The sequence below is a fragment of the Rousettus aegyptiacus genome, unplaced genomic scaffold (assembly GCF_014176215.1).
Source record: "Rousettus aegyptiacus isolate mRouAeg1 unplaced genomic scaffold, mRouAeg1.p scaffold_m13_p_13, whole genome shotgun sequence".
NCBI lineage: Eukaryota > Metazoa > Chordata > Mammalia > Chiroptera > Pteropodidae > Rousettus > Rousettus aegyptiacus.
The window spans coordinates 63,732,163-63,754,399 of NW_023416288.1; the positions used below are offsets into that span (position 1 = coordinate 63,732,163).

Below are 22,237 nucleotides of genomic sequence, written 5' to 3' on the forward strand. Positions count from 1 at the left end.
TGTGCCCTAAACAGGGATAAAGACCAAATATGTACTTCTTACTATAAACTACAACATCACAAGTATGATTATTTCTCCCTATCTCCAGAGGAGACAGAATATATAATAACGCCTTATAAGGGAAGAGTGCTCCAGAGGAGAAATATTTAAACTCTCCATTTAAGACACTCATGGCTATGACATCTTTATTAAGAAATAACTGAAAATTCCCCAAAGTGTGAAAGAATTTGATAACTTCAAACAACTCTTAAGGAAAACTTAACAAGATTTACACCTATGAGATTTTATTTGGGTTAGAGGCCATCACTTAGTCATGAGGCCCCATCCAGAATCGATTGCACCAGGTCTCCATTTCTATCACAGCCACACGACACAAAAAAACGGTGGTTCTCAACCCTATCTGTACATCAGAAGCATTGAGGAGCTTTAAGGGAGAGGAAGAAAAAAAGGAAAGCTATCTGAGATCTACACTTATAAATTCTGATTCAGTAGACCAGGGGCACATATGATTTTTAAGCAATCCCTAGGTGATTCTGATGTGCAGCCAAGGGTTGAGAACTTCTGCATTAAAAGCACCCTCACTTAACATTTTCACTCTGCATTGCTCTGCTGATTGAGCCATGTTGCTACAGAGTCAGACCCGAAGCAAGCAATAATCGGTTCTATTCCGTGACACGCAGATGAGTTACTGTGACTCTTTAGGGCTGTAATTTAGTGGAGTTGAGACACTGATGAGTTCATGGCTTTGTTTCTCATTAATCTTTTATCGTGTTCCAAGTTGTGTGTGCTTTTCATTCCATGATTCCAAATCAACACATAAAAAAAAATGTTTCAAAAATACGCAAGCTACTGTCTTTTTTGGTTAGCCTTTTGCATTAAAAGACACTTGATGAATAAAAGCACACACTCACACTCACTCACACACACACACAAACACAGACGTGTGCGCACGCACGTCTGTGTCCATTACAAACTCCTTGGAGCAGGAGAGATACAGAAATCTGTTTTTGCCCTGAACCTTAAAAACATCTGAAATCTGTGTTTTGCCTGCGACAGTGAGAATTTAATTATGGAAAGGGGCTGAGCACAGGCTCACCAAGGAGGGATCTGCCAGGATGATGTGTAAGCGGCTTTATGCTGGCAAATGAGAAGTGGCCGGGTGCACGCCCGTTGCGCGAAGCGCGTCTCCCCACTTGGAGGCTCTCTTCTGACCTGTCTTTTACCACCATGGTTTTAGGACTTGGACCCCAAGACCTGCTATCTACTTCCAGAGCAACATCTCAGCACCATCCTCATCGGCAATTGCCTGATTACCCAGACAGGTGCTGAAGGATTTCTGGAGCACCTTGGCCAGGAAATTAACCATGGCTAAAACCCTCAGGTCTAGGCCCCAAAAGGCTCCCAGAGCAAGACGTCAAATTCGGTTTGTTATGTGGGATTTTTACTTCTATCTCTCTTCCATGATTGTCCCTGGATCATGCCTCAGAGACAGGATGCTGAGTCTTAACCATGGATCTGCTCTGTATCCTAAAATGAGTTACACTGTCCCTTGTTGAGGGCATGTTGGGTGGATTTATTACCACCCACCCAGGGAGCGACAGCTCGTGGCTTCATTAAAGCAGGGAAATGGGGAAGCAGTCCCTTGAGGTTGCAAGCCACGGGAGAGCAGACTATCACTGAAGAAATCATGGATGGGTCTAGGCTTCAGCACCCAGCACTAGGGAGAAGCAAGTTATTAAAAGACAATAAAATAAATAAATCAGTCTTCTGAGTTTAGATCAATATTTCGCTAATCAGTTAAAGTAAAGGGAATATTGAAAGAGTATCTACCATTTAATGGGATTTAGGTAAAATAGTGCACTTTCCAAAAGTTACTGAAGTGTGGCAGGGAGTCTATGATCTAAAATTACTTTTTCAAATAACCAATATACTAATCTCTTTTTCAGAACCTCAGGGAAGGAACCATACAAACAATACAGCATCACAGAATGATCACCAGCCCTGGACCCACTCTTTCCCTTACTGAAATTTCAGGCACATTTTAAGCACAAACCCTCAGCTCTGTTTCATCAGCATCAAACCAAAGGGAGCCAATGCCACGCCAAGCTACACACCTGTGCGCAAATTAAAATATCTCCACTCACACTTCCTGAGCAGACGCAACTAATCCTGGAAGTGTCCTTCCAAAGCCCTTGGCTGGCTCTCACAGCTAGTTCTCCAGAGCCAGACAGAGGGGAACAGGGGAAGTTTACTACATGGAGGCAGGAAGGTGGGGGAAAAAAGAGCAAAGACAGTCCTGAGGGCCATACAGGGTACTTCCTGCAGACAGTCGGGGACTGGTGACTCTAATCCCTCCATTCTCTCCTGGTCTCCTGAGTTCCTTGGACCACATTTATCTGAAGAGATGACCCTTCTGAAGGATGGAAAGGTTAAAAAAGAAAAGAAAAGAAAAAACATTAAATAGATGCAACTTTCATTTGGGGCCCTGTCACTTCTGGCTGATGGGAGTTCTCCCAGATAAGCAGCTGATCTTTAAAGAAATAGCTTTTGGTGTGGCCAGAGCTAAGCTGCCAGCGTCTGAGAGAATGCCCCAGGACTAAGCCATGTGCCGGTCCTGAGGGAAACGGGTGGGGAGGATGCAGGTGGAGGAGGATGAGACTGTCAATAATATGACCCTTGGAGGAAATAGGCACAAAAAATGTGAAATCATGCATATGAACAATTCTGAGGAGATGAGAGTGTCTTCTAATTATGCCATACTGATGTTAACCAAAAACAGTTGCAATAACTTCTAGGTTGGTATATAATAATATGCTCCATGCTCCCAAGGCAACAAACCAGAGTTTTAGCCTTAAATAATGCAACAGTTCAACTGCTGAGTGACGTGGAACACAGTAAACAGCATGTGTGCCCGCATTTGTCAATGGCTGCCTTTTTGCTCGAATGTGTATTTGAGACGCTAACTGTAGGTTATAGAGCCCTCAATGATTTCAGCCTTAACTCCCTGTAAATACCACGCCACTTCTTGAGATTGAGCAAGACTGTGTTGCCAGTGCGCGGGCATCACACACACAGGCAGACAGCTCTGGAGAACCCGCACTGGTCTCATCTCCCGCCATCCTCGAAACTGGCGGCTTCCGCCTCAAGACAGGGGAGTGGGGTAGATTCCTTTAAATCAGCAAAAGTGATTTTGATACCTGCTGGCCACCAATGCTGTAGTATTTTAACGAAATATAACTGCTTTATATACATTTACTTGGGAGTGATTTCTTTTATCACAATATGGGAGGATTTTATTGTGCAAATACTCACAAGTACTTGGCACGGTGGAAGTCACTGACAGCAGCATATGGGACGGAACAAATAAATGCTGCAGGCTGCACTCACAAAGCTGCCACAGGAGCCTTTGTGTTCCCATTAAAGTGTCTCACCATGTCCCAACCAGGGCAACAGAAAAGAGCAGTGGTCCCTGGGAGGAAGATGATTTACCATCTACCCTACCTTTATTTCAGAAGCAGCAGGCTCAGCTGTTGGGGGGAGGGAGCCAAACTGCCAAGGAAACACAAAGGGCCTGGGTCACAGCCTCTTTCTAAATAACACAAGTAGATAAGGAATTAGGTGATTAAAGAGTGTACTGCAAGCAGGGCTAAATATCAGCCCCCTCGGGAACATCTGTCTGGGCGAAGATTTCTGACAGTGTGCTCCACACGACTCGCCCAAGAGCATCTCAGATCTGAACAGACCTTTATATACTTTCTACTTCAAGGCAAATCTTCTCATCTGAAAATGAAGGTACAACTATTATAGAAACTGGAAATAATTGTTATATAAAAAGAAATTTGTGGAAACTTTTAAAATAAGTTATGGTACCTCCACATTCTTAATAACTGCACAGCAGTTAAAAATCATGTCTTAGAAAATTATTTCAAGGCCAAGGGGAACGCTCAGTTACAAAATCCAGAGACAAGCAGGTAAAGGCCATGGGATATTAACAGTGCTGATGTTGCCTCTGGAGAATGAGATTTAAGTAATTTCTAGTCTTTAATTTTCTGAAATGTATAAAATGAATGTTTCATTTATAATAAGGTAAAAAAAAATGTCTAGGGTAGAGAATGGATGTAAAGATGAAATCAGAACCTAAGCCATCTATCTAATGGGGTTAATGTATGAAAATAATGAATGAAAACTAAAGTGAGAATGAAGTACCTTAAAGCAGATGCTCACAGGGCTTGGAAACCTGTAAAAAAAAAATGACTAGTATTGAGGCTCTTTATTAAAAAAGGGAGAAAACTGTACACCTGAAACTAATAATATGGTATACCAACTAAACTTAAAAAATTTTTAAAGTGGGGTGGCGTATACTGTATCTTAATAAGTTTGTCCTAATTGTTCTAAACAGTGAGATCACTGCCAGGAAAATTTATACAGGAGACGAGACTGTTAAGGAGATTGGGCCACCCACTTTTCTGATGTTAAACAACCATTAGAAGTATAAATTAAAATACCTCTTGAAAGAAATTATGGTGCCTCCAAAATGGTTGCAGGAAATAATTTAATTTGCAAAAGTACATTGAAATAAGAAAGCTGTGTTATCATAACAAAGAGAGCAAGCTGCGCTTTCTGGTAGATGGTAGAAATTCTAAAAATCAGGGGCCTGGAGAAGTTCCCACAACCGTGTGTAAGGGAGAGGGTCACAAACCTGCCCAGCTAACATGAAAGTCCACGTGGTACATTTGGAGACAAATAAAACAGATCTCCATTACAATCCTGGTTCCTCCACTTAGAGAAGGAGCCTTGAGCAAGTCATCAAGTCTCCCAAGCCTCTGTTTCCTCTATCTAATAGCAAGGCGGGGGGTGGATGGAGAGAGCACTTGCCCAACATCTCACACTCTGCCTGGGCCACTTCGGCCCCCCTCGCTATCCAGCAACCTCCTTTACGCTGACTGTAAATAATATACCGACTTCATCTGCAAGAAAGAGAACACTTTGCCCTTCAGAATACTCTGGCCTGTGTGGCAAGTGGACTTTGCCTCGAAAATTAATAAATCCACAAATTCACTTTTAAATCACATCTTTGTGAGTATATTTGCATAAATCAGTTAACTAGTCTAACAGACAGCATTTCTCAGCCTGTAAAGCTCAGAGCTGAGTCCTAAAAAGTTGACCTTCTCTAAGGCCTTAAAAAAACAAACAAGCTTTCCTCAGCATCAGTCTTAATACAGAGTCGTCACCCAACACTAAACCTACACAATGTACTTCTGTGCGCCAGTCACGTTTCAGAAATCACTCTAGGAGTTTGCTGTGCTGTATCCTGAACTGTGATCAGGCTCCTGGCTCCCCTCTGTGTGCCACAAAGCTTCAGTATTTTTTCCCAACCATTCGAGAGCTGCTTACATATGCCAAAGGCAAGTGCATTCTTTATCCTGAACCCTCTTCTACACCGTACCAAGCTCAGTTAATATAATGGCACATGAGGTGTAAATCCAGATCTAACAAAGCACCACTTCATAATTCTTTTCACTTTTTATCATGAAGTAAAATACACCCTGAAACCATTAACAGGTCCCACCTAAACTAAACAGCGGCTCAAACAGTATGTTATAAACCCTAAGAAACTCCACCGTTCCCCTAGAGAACCCTGTTCTCTGAAGCACATAAATTTCTTCAGGCAGAACTCTCATATCTCCTTTCACTGGAAGCCTCAGGAGATGTTCTAAGCTAAAAGGGGATATGTCTGATTAGCAGTTGGTTCTAAGACCTGGGGGGCAGAAAAAGCTCATACAAAAAAAAAAAAACAGCAAAAGATATTACTGTGTCTAAGTCTGGCTCAAAAAAGAAAAATGGTATTGTCAAAGACAAAAATCCTGGACAGACGGCCTTAGTAAAGGTCCACTTGCCACTACTCAAAGCAACAATCTAGAACAGTATCTCAAGCTGCAGTGCAAAAGAAGTACCTTGTAATTGTGAAAAATGAACATCACAGGCTCCAACCACAGAGGCTCTATTGTAAGTAATTTTTAAACGGCACCGTAACAACAAAAAAACTGACCTAACTTAACCTCTTCTCTAGGAGAAAGCTCTCACCTGGTTTTCACTGTGACAGCCAACAGGCTATATACCTTTACATCTGAGCTCGGGCTTAGAGGGGGAGTGGAGTGGAAGGGAACCCATGAAGACAAGGGCAGTGGCAGACCCCTAGATATACATTGCCAAGTCCGCTGTTCAGTCAAAAGATATGGCGTCGACGGAGATCCACTTAATCTTTGTCCTCAGAGCTGTCCTGAGCAAACCAGAAGGCCAGAGCTCATCTGTAGCAAATGAGGAGCAATAATGTTTGCAGTCATGTCTGCAATGAATCTAACAGTTAACAATCAAATGATCTGTCCTTGTAGAGCTTCCATCAGGGAATACCACAGAACTATACGCATGAACATCATTTTTCTAGCAGGGAAGGGGACAGAGGTAGAAGAAAGGAGATGTATCAAGGTCCAATAGCAGCCAGAAATAGCAATGAGTCCCTATTCCCCGGCTTCCAAACTCCAAGTCACTTCAGCGTCACTATAACATATACAAACATGAGAATGAGAGAGTCGAAAACTGCTTCCTCAGATTTTATGTCCCCACGTGTCCTGCTGCATTAAGCTCAGGTACCTCTACCACCATGAGGGGCTTCATGTCCCTGAATCAGCCATGGCAGAAGGTTACAGCTGAGGAGAAAAGACAATTGGGGTCAATGTGGGCTTAAATTAAGGTAAAGGGAGAAAAAGGAAAATACATCTATCTTCTTAGGTGTTTGCTAGCTTCCTCATCCTGACCACTGCCAAAGATGGTAATAATTAGGGCCATGCTAAGGAGAGGGAAGAGAGAGGGGAAGGTGGAAAGATGGCAAAGAAAGAGTGAGCAAGAAAGAAACTGGGAAAAGCATCTTGAAGCTACAATTGTTTGAGGCCTGCTTTCTCCCACAGGCACCACGGGAGTGAACCTTACAGTCTCTAAAGAACTGGAGTTTTGAAAGCTATCACCACTAATTACAAACACCACAGCTGAAACCTCACCAATTAGGATATCAATTTATGTAAATTCTGGGAGTAAAAGGATATTGACCCGGCTTAAATTGTGCCAATGTAGTTTTCTAGAAAATAAAATTGCATATAGTAAGTAAGCAGCTTAAACGTGGATATCCAAGAAAACCAGAGCGATCAATTTGACTGCAGTCCACGTTTTAAGTGGTGAATTCAGGTGAAAGATGCCACTCTTTCTGGCTGAATCCAAAGCAAGGCAGCTAAAGGGCAACAGTGAACTTCAACAACATTAAATATTCATTTGCAGAATCATGTAGCAACCAAAACATGGCACACGGAAAAGAGAAACACTCAAGACCAAGGGGATACAGGGGACAACCACAAGCTCCACAGTAACAGGTAACAGAATGGCCAAACTGCATGGGCCAGGAGTGACCTTATCATTTAAAACTAAATTTACAAACTCCCTCTCTGTACCCCAGGAGGGAGGACGCTAGTAAGGAGAACGGAGAGGAACCACAGTGGGAATTGGGAAGGTAACTAAAAGAAATCCAAATGAAAACTAGAGTAACAGGAGGGAAAATCCATACTCTTACCACTGAGATACTTCCAGAAATATTTCCCAGTCAAAACACACATGTCAATAAAAGAACAGGTACCAGCTTCCATTAAAACTTCTAAGACTCCTAAGGTGGGGAAGATAATGCACTTGGGGGAAAAGGGACAGACTCAGGCCACAAGTGTCCAAGGCCACCAGCTCCGGGGTGGGCACAGGAGCAAGGAGAGAGCATGTTCCCACTTGAGCACATTCAATTATATTCCTAGACAGACAGCCAAGACAGAGATATTAAACACTATCAGCTTCTGCCCTTGGAATTCAATTCTTGTTGGGTGATGAGGGTGAGAGATGAAAGGCTGTAGGATTTTATTACACGGAATTTTCAGTTTGTCAGGTTCCATCAACTATCTCAGGTACCCTGGGACTAATCTGTATCTTTTAGGATGGAGACATCTCTCTCTAACAGAGCTCCAATGACTATTCTCTCCCCGCTATATTTTATGGATATCTAATAATGCCAATGGGCCCAAATGCTGTTATAAACTGAAGCAGCTTAATGGCTTCTCAGCTGAGGAGCACAGATTTCCCTGAACTCTGGCATTACTGAATGCAAGCACCTCCAGAATAACTGTAACTTGGTATGCAAGCAGGAGTGTCTCGACTGAAAGAACCATTCACTCCTCCGAGAGGAGAGGACTGGAAGGGGGTGAGGGAAGGAGGGGTGAAGCCAAAACACTTTAAGAGCGAGGAGGCGGGCACCACAGAGCAATCTGCGAAGACGAGACAGCCTGGTTCAAATGGCAGGGTGTCTGGAACCCTAGATGTTTTCCTGAGGAAAACGCTGAGCTGTTCATTTGATACTGAAAGGAATAGCAAAGGGCTGGGACAACTTTTATCCCCTTTATAAGAAATAAATAAAGTAAGCTGCCCTGAGTGATGTCAAGTCTCCCTCCTCTTAAAGTACAAACTGGCCTAATGATCCTGGCTGTCCCAATGGCCAAAACCAACAAATGGAGCTGTCTGCCAATTCTCCCATGCAGAACGCAGTGCACTCAGTCACAGCAGCTGCACTAAGATGTACGGAGGAAAAGAGGTCTAGCAAGAATAGGGTGAACAGTACAGCTGGCACCCCCACCCACAGGGACCAGCCTACAGCCAGGGCCCGAGGGAGCAGCAGGCTGGAAAGGGCGCCCTGGGCGGCGCACGCGCAGCCCCTCCGCAGACATCCACCTACGGCTTCTGCATGGCAGTGTTTCTAAAACAAGCCCCTCCAGCTGGATAAGCAGATGCTAAAGGCAACTCCATATGAATAAGAATGTGGCTTTCTCCTCATTCCAGACCACCTTAGGAAAGACAGCAAGCAGCACATAAAAAAGTCGAACCTTCCTCCCAGCCTCCCCACTAATGAGGAAACTGTCCTAGGAATGGCAGAGTGAGAGACCCAGAAAGTCAAGCGTCAGCGTATTCTTCCCATCCCCCCCTCCCCAAATGATGCACAATGAGCAAAAACCACCAATGAAAATGGAATAAGACGAACATGTGGGTATCAACCATGTACTGAGGAGTGAGCTAGCGATAGATCTGAAGAAATGAGAAATCTACATGACCCAGAAAATCAAACTGGGGGGAGCAGGGAGAAGGGCGTTGGTAAGGGAGAAACTAGAAACTACAAGCATCTATTATGTGGGTTATCCATAATCAGCAGGACAGCAGAAACAACCAAATTCTGGGGACCAATGACTGAAAACAAAGACGCAGATGTTCTCATAAAGGGGATAGTTCTGCTTAGCTTCATGAAGGGCCTGATACAGTGGGACAAGGATGAAGGTGGCTACATCAACTGGTTTCTAGCAGAAAAACAAAAAGGTAAGGCACGCAAAGTGTCCAGAATGTCTTCACTGCTAAACCAAACAGAGATCCTCCTGTGAAACAGCAATACATCAAGGTGGCCACCAACACAACCCTAAACCAGGCAAAGGGCATTTGCAGCCCAAGACAGACTGACAGAACACTAGATGGTGAGATTAAGGCCTAGGAAATGTGAACAGCCCATAAACTTGCTGCAGATATTCAAAAGAGGGCTGAAATGAAGAGTGACATCAAAAATATGCCTAAGCAATAGGCCTGTCATTTGCTAGAAATAAAGCGAGCATCTGTGTCCTTCAGCTCCCCTTCTATCTTCGTTCTGAAAAGCCTTTTCCAAAACGGTGACATGAACTGATGCTGCTTTGTCTATAATCTATCATCCGGTCTACGGTCCACGTTGTGACCACGATACACACTTGTCAAAATTAGAGATTCAGTCTCGAAAATTATAAACACCTTACCAATAAAAATAATTGCTCAGATTCTCAGCACTATAATACACGAGGAACTTAAATGTTTAGGTTCTAAACTAAAAAAAAATTTTCCCAGTATAAAGCTAATTAGCCCGTCAAGAAATGAAACGTATAGCCCTGGCCTGCACAAGTGCAAGGCACGGGATGGCTGCATTAAACTTGCCTTGAATATAAATGTTATGCAAAAAAAAAAAAAAAAAAAGGTAATTTATCTAAACACAGCGTAGGTAGCTCTGCAATCAGTATCTCATAAATAAAGAGAGAAAGATGAAGGGAAAGCGCTCTAATTGATTTTAAAATTAGTTCCAAGCAAAGAAATAATCTGACAACCAACAAGGTCGACAACAGTGAAAAAAATATGCAGCCTTCAGGGAAAAAGTATACCTAAAAACTTCAGTGACTCAAGACACCTGAAATGCTATGAAAGAAGGATATTTGGGAAAGCCTGATTAAGAGCAGAGGTGTTAAAAGAATATCAACTGGGCACCAATCCGCAAAAGCACTTAAAATCCTGAAATTAACCCCTCTGGTAGACTGAACCCAATCTGCACTGTGCTAATGGAATCTTGTTTTGAGGAAAACCACCACCCAGAAAAGCAGGGCTAGTCAACCCAATGACAGCAACCAGACAAACTAGGAGGGGGGAAAAGGAAGTATCTACAGAAAATAAGTCATTTGTGACCTGGCCATCAATACAAGTGAACCAATTAGGGAATAGGAAAAATGGGAGTACAAAAACTCCCTCTTTGGATACTAGTACACTGACTCAATGCCTATCGGAAACAGTTTAGGAGATTAACAAAGACTGGGAGGTGGTAAAAATGATGCCACTCGAAAGGAATATATGGATTAGGTCCTAAACCTCAGCAGATATTCCAATTTAAACATTTATTATATGCCTACTGTATTTATAACATTCTGAAAGATCCTGGGGGAAAAAAGGGTGGGGGGGGGGGGATGCAGACATGAAGCTGAAAACCATGCCTTTCCTGCCCTCAGAGGTTTAGGCTTCACAATGGAAAGCTGGCCCAGACATAAATATTTCCTACAGGACGATACAGAGATAGGAAATACTACGCGTATGGAAATTTCATGCATAAAGGCGCTTTCAAGAACCAGGGCAAGAAACAGGGTTATATCTGAGCACTGCAACTATGTTAAATGATCACAAGACAGTAAATATGTTGGTGCCGCCAATGTTGGAAACAACAGTGAATTACTGCAGCTCATGGGATTAAAAAGAGGCAAGAAATATGAACATACCAGCACCAAGAAGATTTAGACAAATTGAAAATACAGAACTGTGTAATAGCGATGATTAAATGGAAGGGAGAAAAAGAGATTGAATGTGAGGTAAATGCACAAGGTTCAGGAAGGGATTAACGCCCAAGATCCACTAGGAGATGCTAAAGTCCCACAGAAATTATTTGAAGGGGACAGGCGAGATCATGGGAAAAGGGATGCATTAACTAAAGGAAACAAAATAGAATTTGTAATAGGGAGAAGAAAGTAAATCAAAGGGAAATAGGATAGGTTCTTGCTGTCCTCTCCAGGTCATAATTCACCTAAAAAGATCAGTGGAATGTACATTTTGGAAAACTCTGCTATTTACCCAGACACCAAATGCCCTGACTTCACCATTCAGATTCAGGCCTGCCCCCTGACCTCTCCAGACTAAGAGCAGAGTGTACCTAGATATGAATCTTTTCAAAATGACAGGATATATACATCCTGGAATCTTAAAAAGATGAGCTAAGACCTCTAGTCTCCTAATAATTTTTTTCAGTCCTTTAACAAAGAAGGTTTCAAGTGTTCTTCTGAAAAATGCCCAGATCAAACAAATCCGAAACGTACAGAATGCCTCTGCCAGTGCTCTGGCATATTCTCTGTCTTTTGATCACATTGCTGCTGTCCCCAAGTCTCTCCATTGGAAACCGGTGAAATGCTATATCCATTTCAAAGAGCTTCTGCTTTTCTCCAAGGTCCTTAATGCCAAGCTGGAGTCCCTCTCTAATTTGCTATTTGCCTTATGCTCCCGTCACAAGTGCAAGATCACAGTCAGTGGGTTTATTGGTTTGCCCTGCTTCACTGAGGGACTGCAGCCCCACAGCTTTCTGTTGGTATGCAGCTAAGTGGCAGCATCATTTGCTTTAGGGTCCAGAGGGACCAGTCATCTTGCTTTCAGAAATCTAAACCAGAGGGAATAGGTTGAGAACTGCTTTTAATCGTGTCCAAATGGCAAAGCACCCTGGGGTCCTCTGCAACGAATGGAGTTATTAGCACCTGAAACTGCCCTGCCTCTGACAAAAGCCCCTAGGAATACCAGGGCATTACTCAAAATGTGCCTACCTGCAGCTCTGTCTACCATCAACTGCCTACAGAGGAGATCCTGTGGGGTTAGGCCTGGGAAACAACCCCCACCCCACCCAAAACAGGCAGCGAGGACACTGGGAGATTAGGCAGACTGCAGCTTTAACAAAACTGATCCTTTAGTACCCGGGTTTGAATATTTAGAGGCTCTACTGTGAAGGAATATTTATGTGGCAAATAAGTTCACAGGGAAGAGGCTGAGACATGATGATGGACACGAATACAAGGTGAACAGGACTCAGAAATAAGAGGAAAGGCTCCAACTTCCGGTTTTCACACTTCCCAGAGGCCCAGGCTGAGGAGGGTGTGTGTGTGTGTGTGTGTGTGTGTGTGTGTGTGTGTGTGTGTGTGAGAGAGAGAGAGAAAAGGCCCTGCAACTGAAAGCAAACCTTCTACGCCTGGGGGATGGGTAAATTACATGCCTGTTTTCGAGGTAAATTTCGGCTCTGTATTTCTTCAGCTCTGTATTTCTTCGCCCACTATAATAGCACTGCATGAGTGGACTTCACGGGGAATATGTCAGCACCTTCACCGGATGCCCAGGGGATGTATTTCCTTTGTCATTAACACTGCAAGTGTAACACAAAGCCAACGGCGGCCCTGGGCCACAGAGCACTAGATTTTCCAGTTTCACTTCAAAGCCACTTGCTCTCTAGGAAGCCCTGAGATGGCACAATGTGTTATCTCCTTTAAGGCAGTAGCTCAGAAAACCCGGAGCTTTCCTCCAAGACTTAGCACGTGTTTCTTTGTGGCAAACAACTGGATAAAAACCAACTACATAGTCAGCCCTCCGCATCCATGGGTTCCACATCTGTGGATTCAACCAACCACAAATCAAAATATTCAGGAAAAGAAAAATGTTATGTTTTTGCTGATGTACACTGTGTAATTAGGCCTATGATGGTTGTACCTGTACTGAACATGTACGGGCTTTTTATGTTATTATTCCCTAATCAATACAGTATAATAACTATTAACATGGCATTTACGTTGTATTGGTATTTTAAGTAATCTTAGAAGTAATTTAAAGTATACAGGAAGTATTAGGTTATATGCAAATAAATACTGCACTATTTTATAAAAGGGACTTCAGCATCCCCGGACTTTGGGATCTGCAGGGGGCCCTGAACCAATCCACTGTGGGTATAGCGGGAGCCTGTGCCATAGACGCACACACGACAGCATCCAAGACGGCTCTCGACCTGAAGGAGTTAACACCTCCGAGGAGCAGACACGGGATTAGCACTGAATAATCTGGAAGGACAGGCCACAGAAATAGAATCAGCAGCATCAAATATCCAATTGTCATCTTTCTGAGGGAACTACTACATGCTCTTGCTTTTAACTGTCACATGTTTAGGCAACAAATCTAAATCTAAACAAATTCGAGGAGCCTGAGTTCCAGGGTGCTACTGCACAGCAGATGCCTAGGGTGAAAACAGTGTCTCTGACAGCACTATTCGGTCCGGAGCCCTTCGTCTGGCTGCAATTAGAAAGTAACCAAAAGTGGGAAGTGGAAGTACACAGTCGGCCTTCGGCAACACCTTCCTGTCTCATGTACAATTTAAGAGAAATGAGTTCGTCTATGTGCACAAAAAGGGAAAATTTAATTTGCCCTATTATCCCTACAACATATTGAAGACAGAAAGGTCATTAGAGTTTTTAGGGTTTGGAGAAGATATATATTCAAAGAATCTCCCCTTCCTTACTTGAAGGGTAAGCACAATTGGGTCTTCATTTGGGAGCATACAAGGGGGCCTAGCCCGCAGCAAGAGTCACTGGACGCCATCTGTCTGCCTTTGAGGAAGCTTGAGCAAAGACTTACCCTCTTAACCTACTCCTCCAGTTCCTTACTGTACCTCCTCTCATTCTGTTCTTTTGTTTAGAATGAGCCCCAATACCATAAGCTGTCAAGTTATCTTTTTCTCCATTTCAAAGCCAATGACCCCCCCACCCCCGCCCAGGAAGTATCCAAAAATCAGACAGAGGACAATCTCCAAGTGTTCACAGCTCTCCACAGTCCATCATGCTCTCCGAATAATCCTTAGCACTCTATGTTTCTGCAACTACAAGACCATCCCCCAATTCCTAAACACGCCCTCAACGTTTTCACTGGAGAGTCTAATACCCCTATTCTAACTAGGAGAGCCACATATTTTTGTGCACTTTGTGCCCTGCTTAAAGGCACCTGGCCAAGGTGACAGAGACTGAATTGGAGATGAAATTCTAATTGCCAAGCCATGTGCCTCAACACAAGGCTGCCTAGAGGAAGGGGCAACCTCTAATTTTTACGAGGGTGCCATATGGGCTACCAAAGCTCCTGGTCCCAACATCTATGCCTTGAGTACCTGCCTGGATTCCCTTTGCATACAAACTTGGTGTACAGTAAAGAACACTAGAAACCAAGAACTCTAAGGAGATGGATGCCTGCTTCCCTAGTCGTTACATACACAGTACAACCTCACTGGGATCCCCAGGTGATTTTTAGTCCTACATCTGTAGTGTAAATCTCTAGTAACTTTCAGATAAGCATAGAGCAGAATCTTCCACCCATTATAAGAGTTCTTGAAATTCTTTAAGTAGAAAGAACTCTGAATTCTTCAGTATAAAAAGAGACCGGCAGAGCTACCCCGGCAAGTTCTCATTTATCGCACCATTCGCCCCTGGGTCCTTGGTCACTTGAGGCTTACAAGGCTTACCAAAAGAAACATCAGAACTCCTTGCTGCAAATCAGTTTTCTTCTAGTGTTATCTTCTCTTATAAATGCAAATTACTTCCATGGTTTGTAAATGCAAGCCACCAACACAAGAGTACTCAAATCCAAATGTACCACTCCCTAGTTTAAAATTCTTCAAGACAAAATCTAAAAGCACGGCACACATTTTCAACACGTGGCCTGTGCCTAACTCCCACGCCCATTTCTTACTACTCCCTAGCGTTAACTATCCTCTCTATTCCAGTCATACTAAATTATTTGCAGCTTATCGTACACCCCATATTCTCTCTTCACGAGCATCCTGAGATGCTCACAGGACAAGCAGAACCAGGCCCTTCCTATATTTTGTATGCCGCAGGCATCGTCCCACTCATGCACCATCCACAGTGGCCATCCATTCCCGATCCCCGAACTCACCCAGTTCTTGTCATTGCTGCCATCTCAGTCAGATACTATCTTCTCCCACTTTTTACCTAGCTAACTTCAAATCACCCTTCAGGTAGACCTTAAATGTCACTTCCTCAAAGAAGCCCTTCCAGATTATGCATTCTCCTAAGTTCTAAACTCTTCTTTCATAACATACATGAAATGACTTGTGTACTTTCCCTAGTAGACTTTACCGTTCCGTGTGAGTTTGGTTTATTCCCTGGCTGCAAGCCCAGTGTAGTGCCTGGTGCAAAATGGCCTCGAGTAAATATTTACCAATGATGACAAACCCATTCATTTGAATTTCTAAACCTGTGTTGTCCATTACAGTAGCCAGAACCCATATGCCGCTACTGAGTCCTAGAAATATGCTAGAACAAATTAAGATGTGTTCCAAGTGTAAAATATACATGTGCTCAAGATGTATTACATTAACTTATTAAACTTACTTGTTCTGTGACCCCCTCACATAACAAATCTTCCAAAAGAGTTTAATGAATAAGAGAAATCATTCCTCATTTCACTCAAAAGCCATATGGTGAAGACTTAGAGCTAAGCCTTACTTAGAACTTTCTTAAAATGGAGTAAGATCTCAGGAATGAACAGAAGTTTAAACAAAAGAGAAAGATAAACTACCCTGGGGTAAAGAACAAGGAATTCTATAAACAGTATCCAGCCTAAACAAGAACATATATTCTAACAACTTCCCATCTATCTATCCACTAGGCTAAAGGATATCCATCCATTACCCTCTGAGAAGTTCCCAAAAAATCCTGGAAAAAACAAAATCCTCAGTAACAGTTTAGTTCTCACCCTCAATAAACCCACTATCATTTTACCTAAGCCATTAACACTCACAACCCCCCTAAAAACTGCTTAAAATTCGGCTATAGAATCTACATTAACATAATGCTTTTGGCTGATGATGGAGGCACAGAAATTAACGATCAAGAATTTCAAGGTTGTGGTTGCTGTGGGAATCTTAATTCCAACTGCATGACACATGCAGAATTGTGGACTACTCCCAATACTGATAAAATTGGAGATGTATATTTACTCTGTGCAATGAGGCAGAGCTACAGTTACTCGGAGAACCTTATTTTGGCATCCCTAGACTTTCATGCATTTAAATTCTCAACCTTACCACAATACTGTTTGCTGCATTAAATTGCTTCCTCTATGGGGGAAAGAGAGAGAGAATGTACTGATTGGCCCAATATTCAAAGAACCCATCCTGTATGTGTTTCTTATGCACGATCTGATTCAAAAGACAATCATGATTATTTTATTTTACTCTTATGGGCTGTCTATAAACTCTCATGCAAATGAAAACAGGGCATGAATTTCAACTTGTGAATGCAACAAGACATGTGTACGTGCAAAACATAAGAAAAGCAAATTTCACATCTTGAAGTAGATAGTATTAACTTCAACCAAGCTGTTTAATTTCTGAAAACCATCCTAATACTTTCCTGTGTTACTGGGTCTCACGGAGGACCCAGTTCTGTGACCAGTCACCACGGTTACACACTTTATCAGAGGGCAAAAATAGGAGTTGGAAAGATGTCTGTAATAACAAGATAGAACCAAACAAAAAGTTCAACCTCAATCTCTATTACCAACCTCTCATAACAATGGAAATGAAATGATCATAAAATTTAAAACAAAACTGCCTGTAGACTACCAATTCTTAGTTTTTTTAACTCTTGGTATAATTTCTCAAAATTTACATATTCGAATCATACACATTGGTTAGAGAAGCACTTATGCTGCCAGAAGACCCAACAAATAGCAAAAAACAGTATAACTAATAATTACAAGTGATAAGTAGGTGACCCCAGAGAATATATATACCAAGATTCATTTCTTCCTAGAGTAAAAACATATGGAACTAGCAAATCAAAATGACCAGTAGAAACGGGCCCCACTACCAGCATGTGAGACACAGACCTTCTCCTTTTCCTTTTATTTATTAAGATCTCCTTAATAAATAAACTTCATTTACCACCTCACATATCCCAGCCTTAACTCCTCTAAAGTTCCAAGGGAGGAACACCAGCAGTGCTCATCCAACTGCAGTAGAGCAGTGGATGCGGTTCAGGAGAAACCGAGGCCTGCCCAGTAACAGCTTCTAGGCTATAAATATTAGGAAATGATACTTTGGAGATTTAAAATGCTTGTCCTTTGGCATTCTCAAATGTATGTGCCATATTTAACTAATTCTCCGTTGCTTCCCTAACCTCACCTGTGTGTTTTCTCCCTCTAGCCTTGGCGGTCGGATGCTGGACAGGTGGATGGTCTTGTAGTCGCCAGAGTTCAGCTTCACGACAATGGCATCAGCATTCAGCACCTGCATCACCTGTTGGCAGGAAGGCAAAAATGCTTAGGCCTGCTTCAATGGCCCAAATATTGTAGCACACATGCTAAAGAACGAGGCTCACCCTAGTTACAAGGAGAAAAGTAAGATCAATAGCCACTTGGGGTAGACCCAATATCATCCTTCATGGAGTGATAATGTTTAAGAAAATCAGTCCCCAAAGACCTGATCATGATTTTTCAATAAGCAGAGTCTATCATTCATAGAGATGGTCAATCTTTTTTATCTTTTGCCCTGACCAAGACATGTGGTTAACTACAAAACTTATGAACTGGAAATCCAGTCTCTACCTGTTATTGAAGATTTTCCTAGAAACAGAGTCTATATTGAAAATCAAAATCCCTATCTCAATGTGAATCTAGGAAAAGAGGCAAGGGATGGATTAGAAGATACCAGCATGAGATGAGAAAGAACCAAAATAGGATACCCAATAAAGAGCAGAAAAATCAAAAAGGCAAGTGAAGGGCAAAAAGAATTGTCATCTCAGCGAGGGAAAGGAGATGTGATCTCACAGGCAGAGCAGAAACACTAAATTGCTAAAATATTATTTCAACTACTCTGAAAGCTACCTTTTCAAAGCACTACTAGGGACATCTTTGTTTCAGAACCCCAAATCAGTGTCACTGGACCACACTCTCAGCTGAAAATGATTAACTTCTGGTCTGAGATAAAACTCCCAGTCTGGGATAACTTACAAGGATATCTAGTCAAAAAGCAAAAGCACAAATATGACTCTGTAGATGTTTTCAGCACACTCCACTGAGGTGTACAGAAAAAAATATTCCACTGAAACCAGGATGGACCACATCTCAGAGTCATAACTAGAACCCATAATTCGGCCAGCAGTCTATACAGTTAACCAAATTATATTCAGAACCTGGTGTTACGAGGCTGGTTTTGGGGGTTTTTGTTTCTGTTTTTGTTTTTTTGCAAACAACACTGCTGTAAGGCTGAAATTGATTACAAAATAGTGTCACCATCTACTTCATCTGCAGAATCAAAACCAACTCTTCTAGGCTTCAATCCGGCTCTATCGGAACCCAACAGGCAGTCAAACAAACTACAAGGTCAGCTGCCAGTGAGGGCAGACTCTCAAAACTTCCCTCTTTTACGCATGACACAAAAGGAGTTAGACTCTCCTTTGCTATCGCTAAAGAGCCCTCACTAACAATTCCCTGAAAGGCTTGAGATCTTTGAGAAGAAATATACCCATTTACCTGCAGACTCCTCCAAAAATGGCAATCCTCTAAAAGACCCAGCCGACCACATGCCAAAAAGAGTGATTTAAGGGACAAGCTGAAGAATTGGCAAAAAGCAAAAACAAGTGAGAAATTATACACAACAGGAAATAGCAGGAGGAAAGTGCCATCAAACAGAATGGATGAAAAAAAAATAGTGGAATCGAGCTGTAAGTCCACGGAAGGCCAACTACGACTGGTGGATGGGAGACATCCCTGGGTTTTACCAACATAAGTAACGGAAGCCAAGTACCAAAAACCAGGCTAGTGACCGAAAGTAATGAAAGTCTGAGAAACAACTGAGCAGACCGCAGGCATGGAGGGGCTTTTAAATTAAACTTATTGGGGTAACACTGGTTAATAACATTACATAAATTTCCGGTGTACAACATTATAGTAAGACATCCGTATATACTCAGTGTGTGCTCACCACCCGAAGTCTGGTTTCCTCCTATTACCATATATTTGGCCCCCTTTACCGTCTTCGTCCTCCTCCCATCAGTTTCTAATTTTCCACTGTACATAAGATTAAGTTGTGACCCTGAAGGCAGCAAAAAGCCAGTCTCCGATAACCACATTCTGCTATAACCTTTCGACTGATCTGAGAATCACAAAGGCTAAACACTAAAATCTAAACAGCCAAAACCCAAAACTCACCTGGCTAGAAAAACTTGGCGAAGTCCAAAGGTAATCAAGAGCATGGTCTGTAGTCACACCAGGACCAAGTCAAGTTCAGGGCTGGTTACCATGGTTTGAGGGTGGTACCAAAGGGCAGAGGGCCCTCCAAATCAAAGTGCCCCTTACACCAGCCCAACCACAGAAACATATCCCTGAGTATAAAACTTAAAAACAGTCCAGGAGATATAACCAAAAATACAGACTCAATAACTGAATGAAAAAGCGTGTACCTTATTCCCATCACCATCTAGACATTAATGCCAAGTAAAAACATCCATCGTAATGGAATCTCCCTCTCACTCCATAAAGACACTAGGGGCTTGGACAACTGACCAAAAAGATAAAAGATGATCTCTCTATCCTTTAAAATCCCACATCGAGGTGAAAGGAAAAGAATTATAAAATGGATGACAGAACATTCCAAGGGTGAGGTATCCATGAGACATGCTATTCTGCTATCCCACCTTCAAACCAAAGAGAAAAGTTCCACAAAGCCATACCAGCAAAACAGCTAATAAAGCAAGGCAATACTACTCCTCCCCCAAAAGTACAGGACCACTGCCCAAATGATACTGGGGTATCGCCAGGTATCTCAAATGCACACATATCACAGTAGTTCCTAAATCTCAATGATGGACAGAGCCACACATTCCTCTCATACCAAAACTTAACTCATTAAATTGCCAATTGCTAAAAACGGAGATTCCTATAATCGAGACATGAGAAATATCTAGACATTCTCCACTCCCTAGCCATGCTCAAAGAGAAATAAAACCAGGTAAAGCATCACAGTGCTCACACCTTCACCCCCTGATCACAAAATGTGAAGATCTAAGCATACCCCTGTGACAAGTTACTGGTATTCGTCATTCCCTATAATGCGTTAGCGGCAGCAGCGGCAGCGAATGGATTCTTGGAGCTGTAAATTTCGGGCCTCAGCAGCAGACTCTGCTCGGCATCTCCCTGATTAGAAACCTCCTCTTCAAGAACTGCGCACTCTGACGCTGCCAGCTAACGAGGTTTACCTTTCTGGTGAAGAGGTGTATGGTGAGTGCATGTGTGTGTGTCTGCGTATGTGTACTTAAGGAGGATTTATGACTTTTTATTCCTTTGTAAATTATGTCATTACTGTCCGGAGAACAAGCCGCTCCAGAGCTGAGACGTGGAAGAGGCGATAAAATAGTGGTTCTAGTCACGTACTGTGCAATAAGTAAAATGTAGAGTGGATTACTATCCAAAGCCTGCTCATCAGCACCGTTATAGACCATATTTATAACAGCGATATTTCTTATGGTGCTTTTCATCAGGATAATTCTAAGTATGCCTACATCACTCACTTTCTCCACAAGCTACAGATTCCTTTTCAATCCACCCCCCACACACTCCAAGAGATAACCTAAGGCACAGGAGCAGAAATCTACAATGAAAAGAGTCACTAGCTGGACTCGAAATACATGCCCCAAATCCAATTCCTTCCCCATCACTTGAAGCCCAATTTTAAAAGGAAAAATGAGTGGTTTAATGATGATGAGTGTAGACTAAGGGCCGCCACAAGTCAAGAGAAGTGCAGAGAGCTGTCAGGGCCAAAGGACATCCATCCCCATCTCTGGCCTCCTGCCACATTCCCCATCTGCAGAGCCCATCTACAGTGCTCACAGGGTGGCAAAGGGCTGCTGTTATTCAGCTTCTTAAAACCCTGCAGTACATATAAAATGGACAGAAAGAGCTTACAAACAATCTCCTGAGCTACAGAGACCCTCAGAATAGCGCCTCAGACACAACTACCAATACCTCCAAAGCTAACTAAATGATCAGCACCAGATAGAAATAAAAGGACCAGCAGCCCAAAAGGGGCTTCTCTGGGCACCAGCAGGGAGTGCCTTTGATGGGGCCACTGGGAATGGGACACCAAACTCCCTTTCTACTCTCTTGAGTCATGACCTCGAGCTGCTTCTCCTGCTCCCAAAGTTTGTATGCTATGCCTATTCTCCCCAAGGCTAATCCTGGAAATGCTACTGAAGCAACACAAGCAGTAGGTGAAATACGGGGCATACCACAACTATTACAGTAACAGCCTGGAGTCACTACATAGTCTCTTCTCCATCCTCCAGAAAAGTATAGCTGCCACCCTGTGTCCTCGACAAAATATTAAGTGCAATTTCCTGATGCAAATTCCTCTAGGCACCAAAGCATGATCAAATCGACTGGACATGATAATTGGTACTTCAAAGGAAACCAGACATCAGACAAATTCTCACAGAGGGGCATCCTACAAAACACCTGACCAGTATTCCTCAAAACTGTCAGGTCATCAAAAGCAACGAAAATCTGAGAAACTGCCACAACCAACGGGAGCCTGATGAAACATGGCAACTACATTTAATGTGCTATTGAGGATAAGATTCTGGAACACAAAACAGACATTAGAGAAAAAACAGGAAATCTGACAAAAGTGTGGACTTTAGGTACTAGTAACATATCAGTACCGGTACGCTGATCATAATCAATGTAT

General features: G+C 42.6%; 1 protein-coding gene across 1 annotated transcript in view; it reads right to left on the reverse strand.

The window, feature by feature from the left end:
• The window catches only part of SND1 (staphylococcal nuclease and tudor domain containing 1), a 387,820-nt gene that overhangs the window by 314,784 nt on the left and 50,799 nt on the right, over nt 1–22,237 (reverse strand). Inside the window, exon 10 of the mRNA XM_016148646.2 lies at nt 17,678–17,791. Within this exon, the coding sequence (XP_016004132.2) occupies nt 17,678–17,791 (114 nt within the window). The remainder of the gene's footprint in view (nt 1–17,677; nt 17,792–22,237) is intronic.